Below are 27000 nucleotides of genomic sequence, written 5' to 3' on the forward strand. Positions count from 1 at the left end.
AGGTAGACAAGGTGGTGACGGCTGCAGACATACCAAAGCCATACCAACACCTGCAAGATGTGTTTGATGAGGTGGAAGCAGACAAGCTGCCCCATCATACCAAGCATGATCTCCACCTCGAGTTGATAGAAGGAGGTAAGCCACCTCAAGGGCCCCTATACCTTAAGGGACCCAAGGAGATGTCCGAGTTGAGGAGATACTTGGATGAGAACCTCGAGAAGGGGTTCATAAGACCATCGAAGAGCCCGGCACAATCACCAGTGCTCTTTGTACCAAAGAAGGATGGAGGTCTCAGACTCTGTGTGGACTACAGAGGTCTCAATGAGATCACTGTCAAGAACAGGGCACCATTGCCCCTCATCGAGGAGCAGCTGTTCTTACTCAGGAAGGCAAGGATCTATACCAAGCTAGACCTTAGAGCAGCATACAACCTCATCCAGATTGCTAAAGGAGATGAATGGAAGACAGCTTTTGGCACTCAGTTGGGACTCTATGAGTACCTAGTGATGCCCTTTGGCCTAGCCAAAGCTCCAGCTCACTTCCAGTCATTCATCAATGACATCTTCCGAGACATCATTGGGATATATGTGGTAGTATACCTAGATGACTTCCTGATCTTCAGTGACACTGAAGAAGCACATGTGAAGCATGTCACTGAGGTCCTCACTCGCTTAAGGAGCAACAGGCTCTTTGCTAAGCTGTCGAAGTGTGAGTTCCACACCAAGACAGTCGAGTTCCTGGGGTACATCATCAAGCCAACGGGCATAGAGATGGACCCAGAAAAGGTGCACACTGTCAAGGAGTGGCCAATGCCAGAGTCAATCCATGACATCCAGAGGTTCCTGGGTTTTGCCAACTTCTATCGAAGGTTCATAGCCCACTTTGCTCGCATAGCCAAGCCCTTGACAGCACTGGTAAAGCCTATAGAACGGTTCAAGAAGTTCGAGCTACCAGAGGAGGCCCAACAGGCCTTCCACAAGCTCATCCAAGCCTTCACATCAGCAGGAGTGCTTCAGCACTTCGACTACCACCTTCCAACAAGGTTGGAGACCGATGCAAGTGACTTTGCTATAGCAGGAGTACTCAAGCAGGAGCATGAAGGACGATGGCATCCAGTGGCCTTCTACTCTAGGAAGATGTCTTCTGCCGAGAAGAACTATGAAATCCATGACAAGGAGCTCCTAGCTGTGGTCGCCTGCCTTACTCAGTGGTGACACATGCTAGCTGGACTACCAAGTCATCTGGTCATCCTCACTGACCATGAAGCCCTCAAGTACTTCAAGTCACAGAGATGCATCACAGGTCGACAGGCTCGATGGGCAATACTACTAGCAGACTTCGACTTCATATTGCAGTATTGACCAGGAGACAAAGGTGGTGAACCCGATGCTCTCACCAGAAGGACAGACATGCAACCAGCTGGTGAAGAGCAGGATCACAATGTGAGGCAACTACTGCCTCCTCAAGTGTTCAAGGAGACAGCAGACCATGACTCGCTCCTAGTGGCCCCCATGATCTCGATGGAGTCCATAGCATCAAAAGGTCTCAGAGACCTGGTCAAGATCTTCCAGCCCTTAGACCAAGAGCTACAGGAGATACATAGGAAGAAGCCCTTCGAGGTCAGGGACGACCTATGGTACAGTGGAGGAAGGTTGGTTATCCCCAAAGTGATCATGCCAGGGAGGACCAACAACCGACACTCAAGGAGTGCCAAAGAGGTAGATGGACAGTCTCTCTCTGTAGAGCATCTGCGATTCATGGTGATGACCCAATGCCATGATGGTATTACTGCTGGACATGTAGGAAGAGATGCTACCATCAAGGCAGCTCAATGACATTACTGGTGGCCAAACATGACAGCTTGGATTGCAGACTATGTAGCAAGTTGTCCTGTATGTGCTAGGTACAAAGCTCCTCGTCATCGTCCATATGGGTTGCTACAGCCACTAGCAACACCAGACAGGCCCTGGGGCTCCATATCCCTCGACTTCATCGAAGGACTACCACCATCGAAGAAGTATGACTCCAAGTCCTATGACTCTATCCTAGTCATTGTCGACAGGTTAACCAAGTTTGCCATACTAGCTCCAACCCATAAGATGGTCACGGCCAAACAGACTGCAGTGTTGCTATATGGACACATGGTTAGACTCTTCGGATACCCAGATCACATGGTCTCGGACCGAGGCAGGCAGTTCATATCAGGAGCATGGAAGGCATTTGCAGAGCAAATGGGTGTGAAGCACTCACTTAGCATGGCTTACCATCCTCAAACTGATGGTCAGACAGAGAGGGTCAATCAGGTCATAGAGCAATACCTAAGGATGTACTGCAACTATGAACAGGATGACTGGGCCAACCTGCTGGACACTGCAGCCTTTGTATACAACAACACGGTCCACAACAGCATTGGTGTCTCACCATTCTTTGCATGCTATGGATGGAACCCCAAAGCTCATCCTGACATCCCTCAACAACTAGGAGTCAATGATCCAGGTCACTTCAAGTACCTCATGGATGGAAAGGAGCGTTGCAAGTACCTCCAGGAGCAGATCAGAGAGGCACAACGGAGATCAGTAGACCAGTATAACAGGAAGCACAAGGACATCGAGTTTAAGGTGGGTGATATGGTCTATATCAACCATCAAAACTGGAAGACAAGGAGACCCACACCCAAGTTAGATACCCAGTTTGCAGGACCCTACCCAGTACAGGAATGAGTAGGACGCCGAGCTTATCGAATCACATTGCCAGCAAACCTTAGGGTGCATGATGTGTTCCATGTCTCCATGCTCGAGCCAGCAAGAACAAGTTCTCTTCCTCAACGTGCTGAACAGCCCACCATACCATCACTTCCAGATGAGGACCTCGACTTCGAAGTCGAAGCACTCATCGACAAACATTCACACAATGGGACTACAGAGTACAAGGTGTTGTGGAGAGGGTACTCAGAGGAAGCTGCTTCATGGGAACCAGTAGAGAACCTCAACTGTCCCGACCTCATCCAGGAGTATGAGGTGTCAGAGGGGGGACGAGTGAGTAGACAAAGTAGAGAAAGGAGGAGAGAACAGGAGGAGTAGAGAGAGGAAGAGGAAGGAGGATGACGTTGAGAGAAGGAGGAAGGATGATGTTGGCGATGTTGTCGAGGAGGAGGAGGTGTCAGCATGGACCAGACCAGAGCATGCCTCGACGGAGCTCGGCTCTTAAGAGGGGGGTAGTGTCATGGGCCTGGATGCTCAAGAAGCAGGAGGGTCACGGGTTCATATGGAAGGAGCACAGGTATTAAAGATCTAGTTGAGATCAGTAGAGAGCATGGTTGTAGTGCAGTCTCCATGGAGACCATGGACTCCTATGGACTCACATGCAAAGGAGGGCCAAGCACAGCCATGAGGAGGACCAAGCTCAAGGAGCAGGCACAGCCACGAAGAGGACCAAGCTCAAGGAGCATGCAGATGGTTACCACTCAGGGGCTCGAGAGACAAGAGCCAAAGGAACTGTCACTGATCAAAGGAGGAGGAGCAGTGTCAAAGGAGTCGACACCAGGTCATGAGGAGGAGGAGCAGTGTCGAAGGAGTTGACACCAGGTCATGAGGAGGAGGAGCAGTGTCGAAGGAGTCGACACAGCTCAAGAGGCACAGGGGTGCCAAGCAGGAGAGGCCCCTGAGCAGTACTCGATGAAGAAGGTACTCTCTGGAGAGAGAGCAGGAGCAGCATCGCTGGTGATGCTGAGAAGAGGTATATAACCATGCTTTCTCATCATCATAGGTCGAGTGGATCCTCATCCACTCTACTCACCATAACTAGTTATCACTTCAGCATAAGTATATATTAGTTTCAGTCAGCATAGCAGCAATCCATCAAAGGTTGCTCCTCATCGTAGTGTGTGTGTTGTATCACCACTACCTGACGTCCGAAGGTGCCCATAGCAGGTTAGCAGTCCGGATCAAGATAGAACCGAAGGCAGTAGTCCACTGCGGTCCGGGGATCACTTCAAGCATCAAGTCAACACACTGGACACTCGTGTTGATGCCACCAACCTTATCACCAACACCATCAACCTCATTATCATCGACATCACCAATCTCATCACCAACACCATCACCCTCATCATCATCAACACTCACACCAGACCTTGGTGTCATCATAACATTGATATTGATCATGCCGAGCTACCCCTGAATGGAGTGTCCACAGAGGTCAGCTGAAACCTACGATAGTATATACAACGAACGCCACCTGCTGTCACTGCACAACTTGATAGTCACCGATACCGAGACAATAGCTGTCGCACAGTTTGATAGTCACCGAGTATCTCGACAGACCGACCTGGGTTTCAGGCGCGAGACCCCTGACATCATTCATCAATGACATCTTCCGAGACATCATTGGGGTATATGTGGTAGTATACCTAGATGACTTCCTGATCTTCAGTAACACTGAAGAGGTACATGTGAAGCATGTCACTGAGGTCCTCACTTGATTAAGGAGCAACAGGCTCTTTGCTAAGCTGTCGAAGTGTGAGTTTCACACCAAGATAGTCGAGTTCTTGGGATACATCATCAAGCCAACGGGTATAGAGATGGACCCAGAAAAGGTGCACACTATCAAGGAGAGGCCAATGCCAGAGTCAATCCATGACATCCAAAGGTTCCTGGGTTTTGCCAACTTCTATCGAAGGTTCATAGCCCACTTTGCTCGCATAGCCAAGCCCTTGACATCACTGGTAAAGCCTATAGAACGGTTCAAGAAGTTCGAGCTACCAGAGGAGGCCTGTAAGCGGTCGCGCGCCAGAGACTAGCTGAGGTTGATTGAGTAAGGTCTACTCAATATGATTCGCCTAAATGTAACCAAGCATCGTCGCCTAGTAAGTCTCGACTGACCGCCTTGAACACTCTGTTCAGAGGTTGCACGGCACGGATGTTGTTTGTTGGTGAGTGGGTGATACACCCTCCCCTCAGAGGTTGCGCGGCACGGATGTTGTTTGTTGGTGAGTGGGTGATACACCCTCCCCTACAGTACAAGTGTTCGTAGTACTGTTGATAATGCTCTTGGACATCGACTGGACCACAATATGCTAATTGCCTACAGAGGATGGGAGTTACTGGACTGCTGGTGTGAAACACTGCCTGCAATAACTGACTGGACTGCTGGTGTCGAGCAACACTGCCTACAGCAAGGGACTGGACTGCTGGTGTTGAAGAACACCACCTACAGTAATGAACTGGACTGCTAGTGTGAAGAACACCGCCTACAGTTGTCGACTAATGGTGATACAACACACATGTTGAGAGTCATTGCAAGAGCACTGCTATTGCAATGATATGTAACCAAGTAAGTATAGAGTAAGTAAGTTGAGTTCAGAGTGGATACCGATCCACTTGTATGCTATGGTAGAATGAGAGTATTTATATGTCTGGTCGGTGTTTTCCCTCGACACCTATCCTGCTCCTCTTGAGGGGCCTTTGTCCCCTGTTAGGCACTGCCTTGCCCTGCTGGCATCAACCCCTTCGATACTGTGCTCCTACCATTTGCTCAGCATAAGGGTTATGCAACACTGCCCTCTTGCCTACATGCTCTCCTTCTGTCTGATGTGTGATGCCCCCTTTCGACTTAATCTTGTGAATTCCCTTTGAACCTTGTGACCATACCCCCTGGTCATGTGGTCACGTTGGCACAGTTCCATCTCGACTTGTTTGGATCGGCCAACTAGTTGAAGCATGCTGATCCGACTGACTCTGACATTGGCACAGCTCTGAATACTTGTTCAGATCAGCCAACTAGTTGAAGTGTGCTGATCCAACTGACTCCGACATTGGCACAGCTCCAAATACCTGTTCGGATCGGCCAATTAGTTGAGGTGTGCTGATCCAACTGACTCTGATGTTGGCACAGCTCTGAGTACTTGTTCAGATCGGCCAACTAGTTGAAGCATGCTGATCCAGCTGACTCTGACTGATCCCATGAGATTGATCTGGATTCCCGGGGTTCGATCAATCTCGTAATTCATGTGCACTGCCAACCCAATTAATCTTGTTGATCCCCGATGGTTTTTGGCTCTGATCAATCTGGCACACCCTTCATATGTTGATCTTCTGCGCACCCTTCATATACTGCTCCGTTATGTGACATTACCATAACTGCCGCTGATCATTTGGCGCACTCTCTTGCGCAGGCCAGCCGTCCCTGTGACACATCACAGGTCGACAGGCTCGATGGGCAATACTATTAGCAGACTTCGACTTCATATTGCAGTATCGACCAGGAGACAAGGGTGGTGAGCCTGATGCTCTCACCAGAAGGACGGACATGCAACCAGCTGGTGAAGATCAGGATCACAATGTGAGGCAACTACTGCCTCCTCGAGTGTTCAAGGAGACAGCAGACCATGACTCGATCCTAGTGGCCCCTATGCTCTTGATGGAGTCCATAGCATCAAAAGGTCTCAGAGACCTGGTCAAGATCTTCCAGCCCTTAGACCAAGAGCTACAGGAGATACATAGGAAGAAGCCCTTCGAGGTCAGGGACGACCTATGGTACAGTGGAGGAAGGTTGGTTATCCCCAAAGTGATCATGCCAGGGAGGACCAACAACCGACACTCAAGGAGTGCCAAAGAGGTAGATGGACAGTCTCTCTCTGTAGAGCATCTGCGATTCATGGTGATGACCCAATGCCATGATGGTATTACTGCTGGACATGTAGGAAGAGATGCTACCATCAAGGCAGCTCAACGACATTACTGGTGGCCAAACATGACAGCTTGGATTGCAGACTATGTAGCAAGTTGTCCTGTATGTGCTAGGTACAAAGCTCCTCGTCATCGTCCATATGGGTTGCTACAGCCACTAGCAACACCAGACAGGCCCTGGGGCTCCATATCCCTCGACTTCATCGAAGGACTACCACCATCAAGGAACTATGACTCCATCCTCATCATTGTCGACAGGCTGACCAAGTTTGCCATACTAGCTCCAACCCATAAGACAGTCATGGCCAAACAGACTGCAGTGTTGCTATATGGACACATGGTTAGACTTTTCAGATACCCAGATCACATGGTCTCGGACCGAGGCAGGCAGTTCATATCAGGAGCATGGAAGGCATTTGCAGAACAAATGGGTGTGAAGCACTCACTTAGCATGGCTTACCATCCTCAAACCGATGGTCAGACAGAGAGGGTCAATCAGGTCATAGAGCAGTACCTAAGGATGTACTGCAACTATGAGCAGAATGACTGGGCTGACCTGCTGGACACTGCAGCCTTTGTATACAACAACATGGTCCACAACAGCATTGGTGTCTCACCATTCTTTGCATGCTATGGATGGAACCCCAAAGCTCATCCTGACATCCCTCAACAACTAGGAGTCAATGATCCAGGTCGCTTCAAGTACCTCATGGATGGAAAGGAGCATTGCAAGTACCTCCAGGAGCAGATCAGAGTGGCACAACATAGATCAGTAGACCAGTACAACAGGAAGCACAAGGACATCGAGTTCAAGGTGAATGATATGGTCTATATCAACTGTCAAAACTGGAAGACAAGGAGACCCACACCCAAGTTAGATACCCAGTTTGCAGGACCCTACCCAGTTCAGGAACAGGTAGGATGCCAAGCTTATTGAATCACATTGCCAGCAAACCTTAGGGTGCATGATGTGTTCCATGTCTCCATGCTTGAGCCAGCAAGAACAAGTTCTCTTCCTCAATGAGCTGAACAGCCCACCATACCATCACTTCCAGATGAGGACCTTGATTTCGAAGTCGAAGCACTCATCAACAAGCATTCACACAATGGGACTACGGAGTACAAAGTGTTGTGGAGAGGGTACTCAGAGGAAGCTGCTTCATGGGAACCAGTAGAGAACCTCAACTGCCCCGACCTCATCCAGGAGTATGAGGTGTCGGAGGGGGGACGAGCGAGTAGACAGAGTAGAGAGAGGAGGAGAGAACAGGAGGAGTAGAGAGAGGAGGAGGAGTCAGCATGAACCAGACCAGAGCATGCCTCGACGGAGCTCGGCTCTTAAGAGGGGGGTAGTGTCATGGGCCTGAATGCTCAGGAAGCAGGAGGGTCACTGGTTCATATGGAAGGAGCACAGGTATTGGAGATCTAGTCGATACCAGTAGAGAGCATGGTCGTAGTGCAGTCTCCATGGAGACCATGGACTCCTATGGACTCACATGCAAAGGAGGACCGGGCCCATATGCGAGGAGGGCCAGGCACAGCCACGAAGAGGACCAAACTCCTATGGACTCACATGCAAAGGAGGACCGGGCCCATATGCGAGGAGGGCCAGGCACAGCCACGAAGAGGACCAAGCTCAAGGAGCATGCAGACGGTTACACCCCTGTGCCTCTTGAGCTGTGTCGACTCCTTTGACACTGCTCCTCCTCCTTGCTATCCTGCTTGTTTGGCACCCTTGTGCCTCCTGAGTGGTGTCGACTCCTTCGACACTGCTCCTCCTCCTCAGGACCTGGTGTCGGTTCCTTTGACTCTTGTCTCTCGAGCCCCTGAGTGGTAACCATCTGCATGCTCCTTGAGCTTGGTCCTCTTTGTGGCTGTGCCTGCTCCTTGAGCTTGGTCCTCCTCATGGCTGTGCCTGGCCCTCCTCGCATGTGGCTCGTGTCCTCCTTTGCATGTGAGTCCATAGGAGTCCATGGTCTCCATGGAGACTGCACTACGACCATGCTCTCTACTGGTATCGACTAGATCTTCGATACCTGTGCTCCTTTCATATGAACCAGTGACCCTCCTGCTTCTTGAGCATCCAGGCCCATGACACCCCTGAACGGAGTGTCCACAGAGGTCAGCCGAAACCTACGATAGTATATACAATGAATGCCACCTGCTGTCACTGTGCAACTTGATAGTCACTGATACCGAGACAATAGCTGTCGCACAGTTTGATAGTCACCGAGTATCTCGACAGACCGACCTGGGTTTCAGGCGCGAGACCCCTGACAGAAGGCAGCTATTCATATGGTGAAGTATTTGAATCAGACAAGTGGATATCAGCTGCACTTAGGAGGCAGGTCAGGCAAACTCACAGACAAACCAGTAACAATGTATACTGATGCAAATTGGGCATCAGACCCCATGAATGGATGGAGGAGCACCTCAGGAGTGATAACATATGTATACAGATGCCCAGTCAGTTGGAAATCTCATGTTCAGAAATGTGTGGCATTGTCTGCAGTCAAGGCAGAATTTGTTGCCACTTCTGAAGCAGTATGAGAAGCACTATTCTTCTCATATTTGCTTCAGGATTTGGATATCACAGATGTTTGGCCAATGCTTTACACAGACAGTCAGGGGTGCATCCAGGTAAGTAAAGATCCAGCCAAGCACTGGAAGTTGAAGCATATTGATACCTGGTAAAATTTTGTTCACAACCACATGCAAGAGGGTGATGTAATGATTGAATTCATTGAAATGGCAAACAACATAGTGGACATTTTGACAAAACCTTTGCAGGGCCTCAACACCTCTCAATTAGCTAGGATGATAGGATTGGAGATACCACTGAGGGGGGGAGTTGAGGATGTGTCAGCATTTCAAGAAGAATGCACAAGTCATAGCCAAGACACCAAGGGACCAGGTGCATGCATAAGTGATGAACACAATGAAGTGCATGGAGGTTGCCATAACAACAACTCAGGGGCATTGCAGAAAACAGTAACTCAGGGGTTAAAAAAGAGGTGACTCATCTGACTCAGACATGACTAAAAGGTAGCAACAAGGTATATATATGTGTTTGTCATTGTGATCCATACTAAAGCAATACTAAGCATTACAAGAAACATACAACTGTGGTAAGGGAGCCTGATTGTGGCCCCGATAACGGCGTATACTAATTGTTATCTTCAACTGAATCGCGTTTCTTTGAAACGCTCGCTTGCTCGATATAAGCTGTCCAGATCCTCATCATCCTTTCTCGAGCCCTTCAAGGCAAGCTGCTACTCGGCTATCAGCTGCATTGCTCCCACAGTCGGTCAGCGCAGCATCGCGTGCGACTAAACAAGTGCTGTCTGGCCAAACTCAGCCAAATACAACCTACATTACTCACGGCGACCAGGGTCCATCACTCTTACCCTCCAGATCTTGACCAAATGTTTTGAGTGGCGAAACATTTGCAGATCGTGGCAAAGCTGCCTGCAATCGGCAACAGCATCATGGCTCCCGGAAGCGGATTGCAGCGCTCGCGCGCACCTTCTCAAATCAGAGAAGCAGGCCCCTCTCGCAGCTCCGATCGCTCCACCAACCTCTTCCTCGGCAACTCTCCGTCATCTCAAGAGACTCGCGCATCTTCCACGCAACCAGCCATCTCGCGACCGACACATCGTGGCTCAGGAAGTAGAGACAGCCAGATAAATGCTGTTGACGAAGCTGCTGCACACAGAGCTCGGCGTCAGGAGCGCAGGGAGGAGGAAGCCTACCAGGTCAAAGGCTGGGAAGATCTATACGGAGGCGGTGGAGGCAGACCTGTCTTCTCTCGAGATCAACTCCCCACACGCAGCGCAGCTGCTTCGTCTTCGCAAAAGGATGCTGCCGCTGCAAAGAGCAGACATTCCAAAGACAAGACATCGTCTTCTCAGACACAATCCTCGCTGAACAGAGGTGCAACCTTGGCGCGACGTAGTGCTCGATCGCCTTCCAGCTCTCGACTGCCACCATCTACCGCACCTGCTTCATCTAGAGCTGCTGCCGTGACAGGAACTTCAGCCACACGACTTGGAAAACGAAAAGCACCTTCGCCCGATTCTGCATCCACGAAGCGCTCCTCAAGATCCGCTACAGCCAGAAGCAAGGAGCCCGCCGTTGAACAGGAGGATTCCGACGATGACTTCGAGATGACCGGTTTCGTGCTGGCTTCCCAGAGGCCCAGAGTCGATGACGATACGGATGTCGCGATGATCGCGAAAACCTCTCCCTCGCTCAGTGAGGCATGCAAGATCTCTCGAACAACACCGACTGCTTTTCTACGTCGGTCGATCAGCAAGACACCTGCACCCAGTCAACGTGGTCCATCGGCCGCTCTTTCGCTGCCTCCAGATCAAGGGCGTTCATCTGCCGCATCGCTTGGTCTGAGCCCTGGCCGTTCACGCTCACGTGGCTCTAGAGCGTCCAGCTCTTCTCGTTCTTCTCCAGATCAAGAAAAGTTGACGCCAAAGCAGACCGAAAACATCACACGCCTCGCCATTGACGCGTTCGCAAACAGCACCTCGCTCGCCGAACATGTTCGTACCTTGACCCGCTCCTATTCTGCCATGCTCGGCGTTGCTCATCCCGAACGACCAGCTGTGGATGAGCTCGAGTACAAACTCGCAAATCTTGAACCTGAAGCCGGCTTCAACGATGTTCGCAATGTCACCAAAGCTACGCCGACGATCCCTTCTGGCCTGCGCCAGCGACTCGCCGTCGTGTTTCGTACCTATGCTTTCTACCTAACTCGCGGGCACGATCACGAACGAAGTCCTGCCAAATCTGCCGCCGCAGCTGCGCCTTTAGCGACCGCAGAGTCTGATTCTGCCTTAAGTGGGACTGCCTCAGCTACTGCTCATGACAACGGTGCTTCCGAGGCTGAAGCAAGCGCGCCGATGCAGGTCATGGAGGCAGAGTCCGCGCCCGCACTGGCTACCGCAACGTCTGAGTCTAGACAATCAGGTGCAGAAAATCCAGTCGCAAGTCCTCAAGCAGCAGAGACAAGATCGGATGTTGTCACTCCGGAAGCGAATGCAGAAGGAGACCAGATGCAGGTTGAGCCAACGGCAGAACCTGAAAAGCAAATCCACTGCGCCCGCGATGCAGATGATGAACTTGCCAATGCTGACCACGAGTCTACCATCGAGTCAGCCGGATCGCTGCAAGCGTTTGGAACACTGCCTGAGGAACCTGTCGACGACCCCGAAGAGGTAGACGAGGGTGCGCAAGCAGACGAGAGCGCTCATAGGCGTGCCAGAGCAGAGGATGCAGAAGAAGCGGACGAGCTCGAAGAAGAAGAGGACGAGCTTGTGGACGAAGTGATGGAAGAAGCTGAGAAAATGCCTGACGAAAGTGTTCAGCCCACCAGCCATCACCAAGACGATCACGGTGATGAGATTGAAAACGAACAGCCGATTATGGCACAACCTATCGGCGCGGACGATGGTAACGCAGCCGTTGATCAGCACGCTGTAGTCGGTAATGAATTTGCAGCCGCCGGACAACAAGTCGATATCCCACAAGAGGCAGTTGAAGATCGAGCAGCTGTCGAAGAACGTGACGCTGAAAAAGAGGCAGAGCAGCAACAGGAGCAGAGCGAGTGCCAGAACGCACAACAGAAGGTTCAGCAGGAAGACCAACAGGAGGACCGACAAGGTGACCAACAAGACGTCCAACAGGAGGTTCAGCAGGAGTATGAACAGGCGATTCAGCAGCAGAGCGAGCAGGAGCAGAGCGAGCAGCAAGATGAGCAGCAAGATGAGCAGCAGCATGAGCAGAGCGAACACCAAAGTGAACCGCAACACGATCCGCAGGAGAATCAGCAGGGCGAACAGCCGATGGAACACGAAAGCGAGCAGCCTCTGGACACTAAATCGGAACTGCAGAGCGAAGAGCAAAATGGCAACGCTCCTCAAGCTGCTGCTCCCAAAGTCGAAATGCAGCGCGTGGGACAGCCTCATTACGAGGCGCCACAGCCCAGCAACGTGCCTGTCTCGGAAGACAAAAGGGCGGAGGCGCTTGCTGACGATCCAGCATCTGCAGTGGATCAAGGCGCCGAACAAGTGGCCACGGAGGTGGAGGAAGTCGAGCAGGCTCTCGCGGCTAGTGCAGACGCACAGCCAAATCAGAATTTCGACGCGATCACTGACACTACAGTAACAGCACCCGCTACAAATGCAGATACCGAAGAGGTCGACGAAATATCCGCTCAAGCAGGTGCATCCGCCGAGACGGCAGGCGAAGGCTCGAGGATCACAGTTTCAGATCCTCCCACAGACACTGTTACTACTGGCTGCGCGGCGTCTTCCTGGTTGTTGCTTTCGGTCGATGCTGCTGCCGTAACGGAGGCCGACGAAGGGATGACACACGCTACGGAGATGCCTCTCGAAGCCTCGGCAGCCAACTCATCGCTCGCTGAGCCTCGTCCCGAGGCAGACGCTGAAAGCTCAACCCAAGCCCCCGCCGTGGCAAAGTCTACAGAAACGGCTCCAACCGAAGAACTGCGTAACTCCCCCGTCGCAGCTGCTGCTGTGGCATTGGCAAACATTCCCAAAACCATCTCGTCGTCGCAAGAAGCTGCGTCCATCAGCAACACCGCCCTCGTTGAGGTTGCAGCAGACGATCGACAGCCGACATCGGCACAAGTTACTGCCAACCCAGTCAACTCCGGAACCTCATCGACCGGGGACGCTCAAGCCGATGAGCCCGCTGCAGGCCCGAGTCACGAAGCTGGCAATCCAGATCGGGCTTCCAGCCAAGCTGCTTCGGACTCCGCAACGCCCGTTGCCAGGCGCAAGAAGACGGTCGCTGATCGGATGAAGCCGATGCTGAGAGATCTGGCCAACATCACTGGCCGCCAATCCTCTTACGACACAATTCAGAAGCTCAAGCCGCTTCGCAAGGGGGCAGCGACGGACCGCACCGTTGCTGATCTTGTGGAGCGCTGGCAGGATCCAGCCAACATAATCCCCTGGACGTGCCTGCAAGAAGTCGGGCCGAATATCTTGCATCCTCGAGCTCATCGGTATGAGAATCTCTCTATACACGAGCTCATGGACAGAGTTTCGAACACGCGTTCTGTCAAGTTCATCACATCAAAATTGCCCGAGAGGATCATCACAAGAGCGCTCATGGAGTTTCCTCGCATCCCGCACATGCTTCACTGCTGGAACAACGAGAAGTTCAAGTACTTTGTTTCGAGAGGCCTGCCACAGCCCACGGATACGCAGCCCGAGTTTCGGTTCGCCGACGCAGCCGACGTACCTAGCGCATCTTCATCACTCTCTGCCGCTGCGATCACCCCTGCATCGAGCTCGAGAGCCTCTGCTCCACCTCCGACCACGACGAGCTCCCTCGATCTAGAGGTTCCCGAGAAGAAGCCGCAGTTGGCGAGAGGAAACGCGAGCGCTTCGCCCATGTCGGCTCCAGCAATGACGCATTCGCACTTTGTACCACCGCCGAGCAACAGCGAGATGGGTCGTCTCCATGTACCTGTTCCGCTCACTGCGGTACCAGCGCCTCAAAAAGCCAATCAGCCTGTTGATAGCAACGTGATGCGCGCCGCTGCAGTCGCCCAGCTGATGCAGTCTCAACAGCCGAACGGAGGCAACGCTGGCTCGCTGTCGCTTGTTCCTCCTCGTCAGCAAAACCTGCAAATGCTGCCTGCCAGCTTGCCACCCGCACAGCCTGTCCAGCATCTTTCCGTCTTTGAGCAGCAGCAGAGGCAACTCGTCATGCTTCAACAGCAGCAACAATTTCGACAGTTTCAGCCCCCTCCGCCGCAAAAATTGACGCTGCAAAAAGCATTTCAGCACCAGACCAATCAGCCGCATTCCATCTTGCGTCAGCCACCTCAGCTCTCAGCCGCGGCGCTGAGCCAACAACAAGAAGCCACCCAGCGGCAGCAGCGAATGGAGCAGCTGATGCAGCAACAGCACCGACAGCAGCAACTCCAACTCCAACTTCAACTCCAACTCCAACTCCAACAGCAGCAACAGCAGGTCCAACAGCAACAACAGCAATCCACCGCAACACAGATTGCAAGCGCTGTTCGAGCCGCTGCTAGCGCGATCTTCGCTGGTCTAGCAGCGGACTGCGTCTCTTTCGCCGAACACGTACTGGGAACAGGAGTCGTTGCTGAAGAGATTGTTAGTCGTGATCATTTCTCGGAAAGCGAAGTGCTACATATCGTCCAATACGTGCTCAACGTGTACAAGGACGAGGTGAATGCAGAGCGCGCGGCGGGTCGTCAGAACCAGCAGGCGGAAGAGAGATACGCCAAGGTTCTTAAAGTGCAAGAAGCAGCTCTGCGCGTTGTTAGTCTCACAAAGACGCTGCTGGGGATCAAGATGTGTGTCAATGAGGCGGTGAAGGATGCTTTGCGGTCGCAGATTGGAATGACATTGCCATCGGAGGTATATTGGCAAGACCTGTTGAGTATGTCGTCCAAGTTCAAGGGAATTGTGGAGTACTTGATGCGGGGCGAGCCGATGGTGCTGCATAGGCTGTCGGTTGTGGAGAGAAGGATCTTGATGCAGCACAAAGTGGTGGCGGTCAATAAAGACTTGGAATTGACGCTAGAGAAGATCGTGAGCATGGATGATCTAGGTGGGACAGGTTCGGCTGTGTCAGGTACAAACGCCGAAGGCGAGGGTGACGAGGGCATCATCAAGCGAGAATGCGAGATGATCGCGGGGATCTGCTGCAAGCATGTGGTTGATATTCTCAGCGACTGAATCATACAGAGTTATCTGCCTCGAGTCATTCATTGTATGTACAGTACTGTACTTTACTGTATCAAAGTCATCAGTCACATATGTAAGAAACGCAAGTCATTGTTCTGTTTAGCTTCACAAGCCGACAACACCGAATCAGGCGATGCGATGAGTTTCCTAAGGATACCATTGTCACAGACAGAGCAGAAAGCTTGTACAATAGCATCGTGGACCTACTGTCCAATACCACAAATCGACAATTCCCTCATCTCCTGCAGTACAGCTTCCACCTGAGCATCCAATTGACCATCAGCATACTCCTCCCTAACACCATCGGCAAAGAACCTCTGTACACCGCCCAACTTCTCATACCCATCCTCTGCAAACTTGGCTTGCATCCTGACCATTGCTTCGAAACTTGGATCCAAATACGGCACTCTCAAATCTACCAACTGCGGCAACTCGCCCTTAATCTGTTCGTCGAGGGTTTCAAAGATGACTCTAGCATCTTCGAGTTCCTTTTCTGCTTTGGGAAGTTTTGTGGGGTCATCGCTTGGTTTGTCGACCAACTTTCTGTGCTTTGAACGAGCAGCGTCGTAGTCGAGCAACTTCTTGTTGCGCTTTTCGATGATTTTGTTGGCTTCTGGGAAGTAGGATGCAAGTTTGCCGATGGGTTCTAGGACAGTTGCTCGGTAAGGAGCGTCGATTTCTTTTGCTGTTTTGGTGTCCAGTTCGTCCACTGCTCGACGGTAGGCGTTGGCGGACATGGCAGCATCGGATGAGTCGATATAGAATCCATCGACAGCTTCAGCGATTCGGGATTGAGAAGAGGCAAGGGAACGGATAGCATCGAGGTAGGCTTTGGCTTCTTTTTGAAGCGAAGTGACTTCTCGTTCCATGGTACGGTATTGTTCTTCGGTCGAGTTGAATTCAGAGTCGACTGTTCGTTCGACTTGACCCGTCTTTTGCATGAGGGTTGTACCTGCGCGATTGATGGACTTTTTGAAACCGCCCCACGACATCTTTGCCGATCAAAAGGAGTGGAAGCTGGGATGAAGGTTGTGGTGTTTGGCGAGCGAGGTGGAGTCGACGCTTCTGAGCTGAGCCCAATCGAGATGCGAGCGGGTGTGCCGACAATCGAGGGTGATGTGGCGCGTAAAGTGCGAAGTGCGGGTGACTGTAGGAGAGCGACGTCGAAGAGATGGTGATGATAGCGAAGGGAGAGAGAGAAAGAAGAGTAAGCAGCTTCGGGAGAGCCGAATCGACTGTCTGTGCGGAGCGGTGAAATGACGCGGAGGGCAATTGGCCCGATTTGCCAATTTGGCTCTCACTTCAAATCGCGCTGTCAAGTCTTGAAATCACGAATCGCCATTTTCAAGCAAGGCTGCCTCCACCCTCATCCAGGCTAGCAGCCCAGCAAGTGAGTCTGAGAAAAGAGGGAAGCGCCCACGCTGCCGAGTCGCCACATTGGACCCTGATTCTCCTGATCCTCGTCCATCATCACCTATTCCAACACGATCTCAGCCTCTTGCAACCACCAACAGAAGCTCCAGGACATCACATCGGAATAAGCTTCTCCTGTCATACACTCGGATTCGACTCGGTTGATCCCGCCACAATGAATCGCTTATTCGGCAGCAAAGCCGCAAAGCCCAAATCCTCTCTCACCGATGCCATCGCATCCACCGAAAACCGAGCCGACTCAGTCGAAGTCAAGATCCGCAAACTCGATTCCGAACTTGCCCGCTATCGCGATCAAATGCGCAAGATGCGCGACGGACCCGGCAAGGACGCTATCCAACAACGAGCACTCCGCGTTCTCAAACAGAAACGTCTCTACGAAAACCAACTCGCTCAACTCCAACAACAATCGTACAACATGGAACAAGCGACAATGACAACAGAGAACCTCCGTAACACAATGGCTACCTTCGACGCGATGCAAACAGCAAACAAGGAGATGAAAAAGACATATGGCAAGATTGATCTGGATAAAATCGAAAGTATGCAGGATGAAATGGAGGATCTGATTGAAGCTGCCAATGAAGTGCAGGAGACATTGGGGAGGAGTTATGGGGTACCGGATGAGGTGGATGAGGAGGACTTGCAGGCGGAGTTGGATGCGCTGGCGGATGATTGGGAGGCGGAAGAGGCGGCTGGGGAATCGGTGCCGAGTTATTTGCAGAGTAATCAGGAGTTGCCGGACTTTGTGGATGAGTTGCCGAATCAAGGTCAGGCAGAGGGAGCGACTGCGGAGCATGGAGAGGCCCTCCGTGCGGTGTAAGCAGTCAAACACCAGCAAATGTCAACACTCAGATATCGATGGGATCCGTATCACAGACAGTGGCGTAAGGACGGCTGTATCACGTTTTTTTCTTGTACTTTTAGCTTTACCACAACCGCACTACGATTCGCAGCATCACTCCCGATTCTAGACACCTCCGGCAGACGTCGGCCACGATGTGGTCTATCGCATCGTCTCCTATCATCAAATCCCACCGTCCGTCAGAGTACGTCAGATACCGATTGAGAAGCATCACACGTGGTTGAGTACACACAAAGTTGAAGATGCGTCGGCATTCCAACGGGATTCACGGGGTCCGCGGAGCACAAGCGAGACATCGATGAAGCTAACCCAGTATCATGCATTGCAATGATTGAAGCACGCTTTCTTGGAGAGAGCTCATTGCCACGGACCATATCGGTGTTTGAAGTGTTCTTGATTAGTATGATGGTAGTGCTATTGCTCAATGACGACAACGACCCGAATGCGGGGTAACCGGCTAAATCGGGAAAATACCCGATTGTCCTCAAACTTATGCACAGGGACTGTACGTCGTAATCTTCAATTCACAATCATTTTGAACCAAATGAAAAAGAAGAATGAAAAACAAATGAAGATAACAATTAATATACGGCGTTATCGGGGTCACGATCAGACTCCCTTTACCACAGCCGTATGTTCTATGTAATGCTTAGTTTTCATGATGTGAGACTGAATGACAAACACATATATATACTCCATTCACTGCTCTGGTCCTATTCGAGGCAGGATGTGTCTCTTCATTTGTACTCCTGTGTTGCTATGATACCGGGTGCCACTGTGCTGTCACCATGACAACAATTACGTACCTCATTGTACTTCTCGCTTACGTGAGCCTCCCGTGTCTCAATGTCTCGGCCGTAACATGTGCATCTTACTTGAGATGCCGACGCATCTTCAACTCCCCCCTTCGGCGGGATCTCCAGTCCTATCATCCTAGCCAATCGTGAGGTGTTAAGACCCTGTAAGGGTTTTGTCAAGACATCTGCAACGTTGTTTGCCGTTCCGACATATTTGATTTCCACATCGCCCTCTTGTACGTGATCGCGAACGAAATGATACCGTGTGTCGATGTGCTTTAACTTCCAATGTTTGGCTGGATCTTTACTCACCTGTATGCACCCCTGGCTATCTGTGTATAGTACGGGCCGAACGTCCGTGGTCTCCAAATCCCGGAGCAAATATGAGAAGAATAAGGTTTCTCGTACCGCTTCGGAAGCGGCGACAAACTCTGCTTCGACTGCCGACAATGCCACACACTTCTGAACGTGTGATTTCCAACTCACTGGACACCCATATACATATGTTATCGACCCCGAGGTGCTTCTTCGTCCATTTGTGGGGTCGGATGCCCAGTTTGCGTCGGTATACGTCGTTACCGGTGTATCCGAGTGCTCGTTTGTCTCCCCTCCTAGGTGCAACTGATATTCGTTCGTTTGGTTCAGGTACTTTACCACGTGGATGGCTGCCTTCCATGCACTGTCGATCGGGATCGACATATATCGCGCCAATACGCCGACGGCAAAGGCAATATCTGGTCGGGCTGTGTTGGAGACCCATAATAGTTGGCCGACCAATTCTTGATACTTCTTTGCTCGCTGAGGTTCACATCGCTCGCCTCCGGCAACGTTCGCTACACTCAGCATGGGTACCCAAGATTTCTCGTTTGCTCCTCCTAACCATTTGTTCACCATTTCCTTGATGTATGCCGTTAGACCCAGAGATATCCTCCTCCGTCTTCTATCACGTGTGATCTTGATACCCAGAAATTCTTTGACCCTTCCATTGTCTTGCGTCTCCCATTTGTCCATGATCTCTCGCTTTGCGCGATCTACTTCATCACGACTGGGTGATGTTATTAGCATGTCGTCCACGTATGCTGTGATGATCGTGATCTTGTCGCCTGTCCCTCTTGAGTATAGGCATGGTGCGCTCGGCATGCAATGGAATCCGATCGTCCGGAGATGTGAGTCTAACTCAATGTTCCATTCTCGGCCCGATTGTTTCAGACCGTACAGTCCTTTCACTACCTTCAACACTTTTCCGGGTGGCATTTCGATTCCTACTGGGGGCTTGAGGTATACATCATGGTGTATAGTGGAGTTCAGGTACGCTTGCTTTACGTCGATAGAATCCATTTCCCAATCTCGTACTGCTGCGACAGCGATCACCCCTCGAATGGATTGGATGGGTGCTACTGGTGCGAAGACCTCTGTATAGTCGATGCCCTCGCGTTGAGTGAAACCTCGTGCCACGAGCCGGGCTTTGAACTTTGTCGGCACGAGGTTTGCATCGGTTTTGATCTTGAGTACCCAACGTGTGTCGACAGTATTTGCACCCTTTGGGAGGTCGACTATCTCCCATGTGCCCATCGCCTCCAATCCATCCAGCTCCTTTCGCATGGCCTCCTCCCAGTGTTTTCTGTCCTTTCCACTCATTGCTTCATGTATGGTTGGGTCCAGGTTCTTTCTCCATTCCGGTCGCGTCGCTACGAGTCCATAGAATTCGCTGTCAATTTGAGTTTCGGCGATTGGTCCTTGTTCCATCACCTCTGCTGTTCCTTCGCTTAATCTTTCTTCCGAATCTGTCTCCATATCCATGTATTCTCGTAGTGGCTCTTCATCTGTTTCGTCGAATATATTTTCTTTATTGTATCCTAGATCTTCGAAATTTTCCTCTGTCATCATCATTGGGGGTGCCTTTGTGTCAACCGGTCGCCACTCTGTTCTGTCTGACCAGCACTTTGATTCCATGAATTTTGCTGAGTTGCTCCAGAAGATGTTCGGATTGTAGTCCGGGCTGTAGAAGAGCCAGCCCTTCCTTTCTAGACTGTACCCTAAGAAAATGGATGCGACGGCTCGCTGGTCCAGTTTCTTGTTGTCCCGTTTAACTTTGGGTACGTTTACCCATGCCAGACAACCAAACACTCGTAGGAGCTTTAAAGCTCGTTCCGGCGACTTGCCAAACATCGCTTGATAAGGGAATTCATTATCAACGCTCGGAGTGAGGTTTATTTTGAACGCCGCAGCTCTGATCGCGTATGGCCAGAACTTCTTCGGTAGTCTCCTCTGCATTAGCAACGTTCTCATCTTCTCTCCAAGGGTCCTGTTCATTCTTTCTACCCGTCCATTTTGTTTGCTGTTGTACCCTACGGTGGTTTGCCACTCTATGCCCTTTTCTAACGACCATTCTAATGCATCATTGCTTTTCCATTCCGTTCCTTGATCGGATCGGATCGCTTTTAGCTTCCGATCCGTCTGTGTCTCCAGGAACGAAACAATCCTTTTGAGTTGCATAAAGGCATGACTCTTTCGTGTCAATGGCTGTGCATACACATACTTGCTATGATCGTCGACCAGCACCAACGTGCATGTGTACTCCGTCACATGGGACGAGTCTATTATTAGATCGACGTGGATAAGATCCAGGGGCCCTACGGCTCTTTCGCCGCTACCTTTCCCCATCCGAGCGCTTGTGCTCTTGGATCGTACGCACTGCTCACACGTCAGAGCGGTGTTTGGATCCAATTTCATGGTATGCTTATCCTTTAACTTGGTTGTGATCGCCTTAGCTTTATCTCTTCCTGGGTGCCCGAGACGCTCATGCCATAGTTGTTGTTTTGAAACTTTCGGCTCATTTTCAATATGCTCGAACTCCTCATCAACACCTTCAAACAATGGTGCTGATGTGGCCATCGCGCTTTCTTGCCATGTGTCGCCTCGGAACTCCAGAAGTCCTCGCTCGCGATTCTTTGCAATCTTAAGTGTCATGCCGTTTGTTAGAAAAATTTGGCCGCCGGTTGTGTCCAATATCACTCGTGCTCCTTCATCCGTTAATGAATTTGTTGACAGAAGGTTAACATTAAGGTGCTTTACATACAATACATTTTGCAGAGAGATTTCCCCGTAATCTGTTGATATGCTTGCATCTCCTATAGCTGCCGCTTCCAAGACCTCGCTTCCGGCGGTAATTATCCGCTTTCGGCAAGTTCTCGGGTGGATGAGCATGCTGTAGTCGTTCACCATATGGTAACTCGCCCCCGAGTCCAAGATCCAATGAGCTGTTTCTTTTGTGTTCGAGGGGTCCTGCCATTTCATTGGGAGGGTGAGGGAGCACCACGCTTCCTATTTAGGTTCAGCGAGGGGGGAGTCCTTGGGAATGGTAACCAAGGCATCGCATTGACTGATACCATGTCCCGGTCGCTTGCAGACCCAGCATCGGATTCGGCGTGACTTGCTTGCGTTCCTCGAGCTCGCGTGGCTGTTGTCGGCTTCGGCTTCGGTCTCTCCGGCCCGTTCGTTTTGATCGTCGTTGCCGGCGGTTCTAGCACTGGCTTGTCGAGGGTCGATCCTTTGTGCGGGGACGCTCTCGACAGCGGTCTGCCGGATGCTTAGTGCGGTGGCAAGGGCGTTGAAATCGATTTGATGGACGGTGGCAACCGTCTCCTTGTACACCGGATGCCGGATCGTGCATTTCTGCAGAGCCGAGAACAATGTATCATCGGCGAATGGTTTGCCGAGGAGGCTGCTTTCGGTTTGTATGGACCGGATCTCTTGAATTAGCTTTCTGGCGTCCGAGTTAAACATCTTTGTATCGTTGAGTTGCGAGATAAGCGCAAGTCTGTGAGACGTCTTGGTGGCTTCATTCGTGAGACCGTTTTCGATCTTTCTCCACACTTGGTTGAAAGTAAGGTACTCCTTGATTACATCTAGAACGAGGTAATTTACATTGTGTTCTCCGGTAGTGTCGATTGTTCCACGCAGGGCGTTGATTAAAGCATCGTCGAGGGAGCGGCTCCATTTCGGGTGTTTCTTGTCGTACGTTCCCTCGAGATGTTTCATCGCATGAGGCACGGATCGGAGGAAAGATTTCACGTGGGCGCTCCAGCTATGATAGTTTCGTGACGTGAGCTTTGGCACGGGTTCGAGGAGCTTTGCTAGGGTGCGAAAGTTATATCGCTTGTCACCATCATCAAAGTCGGAGTCGGAATCGGTGTCTTCGTCGGCTTCATCATTGATGGCCTCCAGCTCGTTCTCGCTCGTGGCATTATTATCGACCCGAACCTGGGTGTTCTTGCCTTTTCTGCCTCCTTTGGTCCTCGTTTCGGTGTCTTCTACCATGGTTGTCGGCGAGTTTCGGTTAGCTCGGTGATAGCTTCTTCAGACTCTTAATCAAATGAAGATAACAATTAATATACGGCGTTATCGGGGTCACGATCAGACTCCCTTTACCACAGCCGTATGTTCTATGTAATGCTTAGTTTTCATGATGTGAGACTGAATGACAAACACATATATATACTCCATTCACTGCTCTGGTCCTATTCGAGGCAGGATGTGTCTCTTCATTTGTACTCCTGTGTTGCTATGATACCGGGTGCCACTGTGCTGTCACCATGACAACAATTACGTACCTCATTGTACTTCTCGCTTACGTGAGCCTCCCGTGTCTCAATGTCTCGGCCGTAACATGTGCATCTTACTTGAGATGCCGACGCATCTTCAACTAAAACACACCGGAAACGTGGTCACAAAATTACGTCTCAAAATCCTCCACCGCCCCCCCCCCCAAAAAGACATGATGCTTCAACCTCAACATCGTTCTCAACAGCACCCTCAACACGACTCTCACAGTCGCACTTTACACACTCGGCAGAGGTAATCTAGGGCTGGTTGTAATATTACTGACAGCACCCGGGACAAACATGCAACTGCTCATGTACGAACGCATCGCACTCCAGACAAAAATCATGACTACATCTCCCGCATCGATACCTTGAGGACTCGCTCAACCCTGCTTCTTCCAATGCTTTGTTCGCTGCTGCTGACCTTGCCGCGCCTTGTTCCTGAGTAGGGAAGAGGAGATTGCATGAGAGGCAAGCAGGTTCTACCTTTGCGGCTGAAAGAAGGGCCGACCAGGGAACAACTTTCCAGTTCGGAACTGGGAAAAGGTGGTGATACGAGCGTGCGAGATGGGTGGACATAACGATGGTGATCCCGCAGACGGGGCAGTCTGTGGGTACATCGCAGACTTTGACTCCACATCGAGGGCAGAGGTAGCCTGAACCACGAGATCGAGAATGGCATGCACACAGGGTCGGTGCTGCGTGTGCGGGCAGTCTGAGGGGGAAAGCCATTTGAAGTAGGTCGACGCCGTTGGCAACTTCTTCTTCTTCCTCCGTTGTGGCTGCTCCATTCCCGCTGGCGGCTATTATACGGCGTTTTGGTCGACGCGGACCCTCGACTGCAGGTGGGGGTACATGTTCGAAAAGTGAATCGTGGAAATGTCCTTCGTTGAGCGCCACGCTGAATGTTCCACCCGTCCGCGTACACACGTCCTTAAACACCTTGACTTCGGCAGCGAGATGTACGATCGATACTCGAATGTTGTCTTTCACCAGCGTGTTGATCGTATCGTGGATGTTGCCTGGATCGCATGTTGTTAAGCTTCCAAAGATGGCGAGGATCTCTCTCGAGTTCGACGCTGGTAGATGGACTAAACTGCTCCTCGCCATCTCCAGTGCATTCTGCAGACTTGGCTCTCCTCTCGGCTCCAATCTTCGCTTGTTTGACAGTGAGGCTGTGTGGTCGACTGTGTTACCGCCCATCATCGCCAGTCGTTCTGCAATGCCTTCCCTCGTCCCAATCACCGAAAGCTGACCGATTGGGTTCTGATCGAAGTACTCCATTACGAATTCCTTTGCGTACTGCAAAGTCACGTCGAAGCGATTCGGTCGCATATCCTTCTCCAACATACTCGCTGACAAATCAATCAACAGCACCAAATGACGAATGATTCCACGCTGGACCGGTGCAACATCTTTCAAAGTCCTCCTACGTTTGGACCCCTCAATCATCTGACGCACTGCAGATTCGAGCGATCCAGAGTCATCTTCCGCAACAGCATCCCATGATCGCTTGTAGGTCTCTTCCCATGAGTATCCCTGGTCTTTTAATTTCGACTTGGAAGCGGCTGCGGCTTTGGCTTTGGCGGCGGCCGAGGTCGAGGTTGAGGGACCCGCTTTGCCGTTAGCAGCGCCCGATGAGCGGGATGTGACTGCACTGCGAAGTGCGCCGAGTTTTGGGAGGGAAGGTGCGGATCGGTACTCGTCTCCAGAGTCGTCATCGTCGATAAAGTCTTCCGCATCGTAGATGTCGGCTCCGTCGTCGACGTATTCTTCGTCTGCTGTGCGGGGCGGCATGGTGAGCTGTCACTCCCTTCTTCTCAGCGCTATTGCAGCCGCCGGGGTAGCGAAAGTGATGTGTGCCACCGCGCTGGATGCCGCGTTGAGCTGGGGAGATTCCAACGCGTGCTCCAAGGTAATGGCTAAGGCCGCTGCTATGGATGAAGAGAGAGATGATGGTGATGGTGGTGTTGCTCAGTCCCTTTTGGGAACGTCGAAAGAGAGAGTTGGCTACTGCGCCAAAATGTGGAGCAACACACACCGCAGATCGAACAAATCGGGCGATTGGCGCTATCTAGATTCGGGCGAATGGAAAGTCGAGTCGCGTCTGCGCTTCTCTCTAGACACCATCATCCATCCTTCTCCTCATCTTCCAGCACTGGGCCCTGCTTCCGACCACCTTGAATACTTGCAGTACGATACAGCGTACACATCGGGTCTGCTTCAACTGCTATCGCGATGAACATGCCTCCACCTCACGGCCCGGGCGGTCACCCCGGCCATCCTGGCTTGGGAGCATCCTCCCCATCTCCAGGCATGATGAACCGACCACACCCTCACGCCCAGCAACTCATCCCACAACATCCTCAACAACAATACATGGACTCTCCCAATCCTGCCTCCCATCGTGGTCGTAAGCGCAAACTCACAGCGCAAACTCATCACCACCCACACCCATCTCAGCAACAGCACCTCGCTCGTCGACCCTCCATGCACGGCGCACCTCCTCCTCACCATGGCGGACACCCGCAACATTCTGGTCAACACGGCTTCCCTGGTAGATCACAAGCTCCACCCTTCCTTGGCCTCAACCTGCCACCCACCATTGCAGACGAGATGCCAGAATCCATCTTTGACGATCTCGACCGGCTCACTCCACGCGACATCGCTGTTGCTCGATACGCGCGCAATCACGAGTTGCTCAGTATAGTGTTCGATGCGAGAAGGATTGATACTTTGACACCTGCTCCGTCGCCGTACGCTGACGTGAAGCAGGACGATCTGAAGAACAAAGTGGCCTCGATCCAGGAGGAGGTGATTAAGATGGCGAAGGAGCACGAAGAAAGGTTGCGGGAGCTGAAGGAGTCTTCGAGTGCGAAGAAGAATAAGAAGCAGAGGACGGAGGCGGAGGAAGGTGTAGGAGAGACGCCGGCTTGGGCAGAGAGCGCTTCACGGGGTAAGATTTTGGGCGTCGGGTTTGTGAGGGCGGAGACTCCGGAGGAGCTGAGACCGCCAAAGCCTGCTGCTGAGCCGGCGACGGAGGCTAGTATGGAGGTGGATGGGAATGGAGCAGCGGAAAAGAAGGATGAAGCTGTGAAGGAAAAGGCTGCGGAAGCGGAGGAGGTGAGGAAACATGCTGAAAAGGAGGCTATCGAGAAGCTCAACATCGAACTCGGTGTCACACCTGCTCAGGCACCTGAGGCACCACCAGCAGCAGAACCTGCGGCTGCGACTACCTTCGCACCTGCTGCTCCTGCCACAATCGAGCCAGCAGCGCCCGCTGACATCGCCGCCACTGCTGCTACTACCACCGCGGAAGCTGCCGCTCCTACATCAGCCGACATCGAACCGCCCCCCGCGCCCGTTCCCGAGGTGCCAGCAGAAGCCACTGCCACGACCGCCGCTGCTGAGACAACACCCACCGCAGAACCAAGCACAGAAGATGCAGTCGCAGCAGCTGTCGCCGTGACTGCTCCTGAAGCTGTTGCCAATGCTGAAGGTGCTGCTGCCGTCCCCGCTGCTGCTGAGGGCGAGAGCAACGTCGATGTGGCTGCGTCGAAGACCGAGAATACGGCAGACGTGACTATGACTGAAGCTGAGCCACTCGCTGCGTCGGCGCCGGTTGCGGAGGAGACAGCTGCTATACCAGAGGCAGAAGTTGTGCCCGCGGCGGCGAGTGGAGCTCCAGCAGTAGCGGAAGAGGCGACTGTGGCGGAGGGTGCGTCTGAAGCTCCGGCTCCTGCTGCTGCTTCTGGGGAAAAGCAGGCTCCTGCTCCGGAAGCACAGGCTAAGGTCAAGGCCGAGGCCAACGCCACGATTTGATCACCATTCATTCTTGTATTTCAATCGCATTCAATT

The 27000-nt window shown here is 51.9% G+C and overlaps 7 protein-coding genes across 7 annotated transcripts; 3 read left to right on the plus strand and 4 right to left on the minus strand.

The window, feature by feature from the left end:
- Window positions 1-10171: 10171 nt before the first annotated feature.
- UHO2_05843 (uncharacterized protein) lies at window positions 10172-15436 on the plus strand (the record flags this gene model as incomplete). The annotated part of the gene is made up of 1 exon (XM_041558742.1): window positions 10172-15436. The coding sequence occupies one exon, from the start codon at window positions 10172-10174 to the stop codon at window positions 15434-15436; it is 5265 nt and encodes a 1754-aa protein (XP_041414676.1).
- Window positions 15437-15648: 212 nt separating this feature from the next.
- On the minus strand, window positions 15649-16437 carry UHO2_05844 (putative RVS161 - protein involved in cell polarity development; the record flags this gene model as incomplete). The annotated part of the gene is made up of 1 exon (XM_041558743.1): window positions 15649-16437. The coding sequence occupies one exon, from the start codon at window positions 16435-16437 to the stop codon at window positions 15649-15651; it is 789 nt and encodes a 262-aa protein (XP_041414677.1).
- A 596-nt stretch (window positions 16438-17033) lies between these two features.
- Window positions 17034-17699, plus strand: UHO2_05845 (uncharacterized protein; the record flags this gene model as incomplete). Its single annotated transcript, XM_041558744.1, has 1 exon — window positions 17034-17699. One exon carries the CDS (start codon window positions 17034-17036, stop codon window positions 17697-17699), a length of 666 nt encoding a protein of 221 aa, XP_041414678.1.
- Window positions 17700-18478: 779 nt separating this feature from the next.
- Window positions 18479-21835, minus strand: UHO2_05846 (uncharacterized protein; the record flags this gene model as incomplete). The annotated part of the gene is made up of 1 exon (XM_041558745.1): window positions 18479-21835. The coding sequence occupies one exon, from the start codon at window positions 21833-21835 to the stop codon at window positions 18479-18481; it is 3357 nt and encodes a 1118-aa protein (XP_041414679.1).
- A 27-nt stretch (window positions 21836-21862) lies between these two features.
- UHO2_05847 (uncharacterized protein) lies at window positions 21863-22858 on the minus strand (the record flags this gene model as incomplete). Its single annotated transcript, XM_041558746.1, has 1 exon — window positions 21863-22858. The coding sequence occupies one exon, from the start codon at window positions 22856-22858 to the stop codon at window positions 21863-21865; it is 996 nt and encodes a 331-aa protein (XP_041414680.1).
- A 560-nt stretch (window positions 22859-23418) lies between these two features.
- On the minus strand, window positions 23419-24939 carry UHO2_05848 (putative SSL1 - TFIIH subunit (transcription initiation factor), factor B; the record flags this gene model as incomplete). The annotated part of the gene is made up of 1 exon (XM_041558747.1): window positions 23419-24939. One exon carries the CDS (start codon window positions 24937-24939, stop codon window positions 23419-23421), a length of 1521 nt encoding a protein of 506 aa, XP_041414681.1.
- A 441-nt stretch (window positions 24940-25380) lies between these two features.
- On the plus strand, window positions 25381-26964 carry UHO2_05849 (uncharacterized protein; the record flags this gene model as incomplete). Its single annotated transcript, XM_041558748.1, has 1 exon — window positions 25381-26964. One exon carries the CDS (start codon window positions 25381-25383, stop codon window positions 26962-26964), a length of 1584 nt encoding a protein of 527 aa, XP_041414682.1.
- Window positions 26965-27000: the final 36 nt, after the last annotated feature.

The sequence above is a fragment of the Ustilago hordei genome (genome assembly GCF_900519145.1).
Source record: "Ustilago hordei strain Uho2 genome assembly, contig: UHO2_contig_15, whole genome shotgun sequence".
Taxonomy (NCBI): Eukaryota; Fungi; Basidiomycota; class Ustilaginomycetes; order Ustilaginales; family Ustilaginaceae; genus Ustilago; species Ustilago hordei.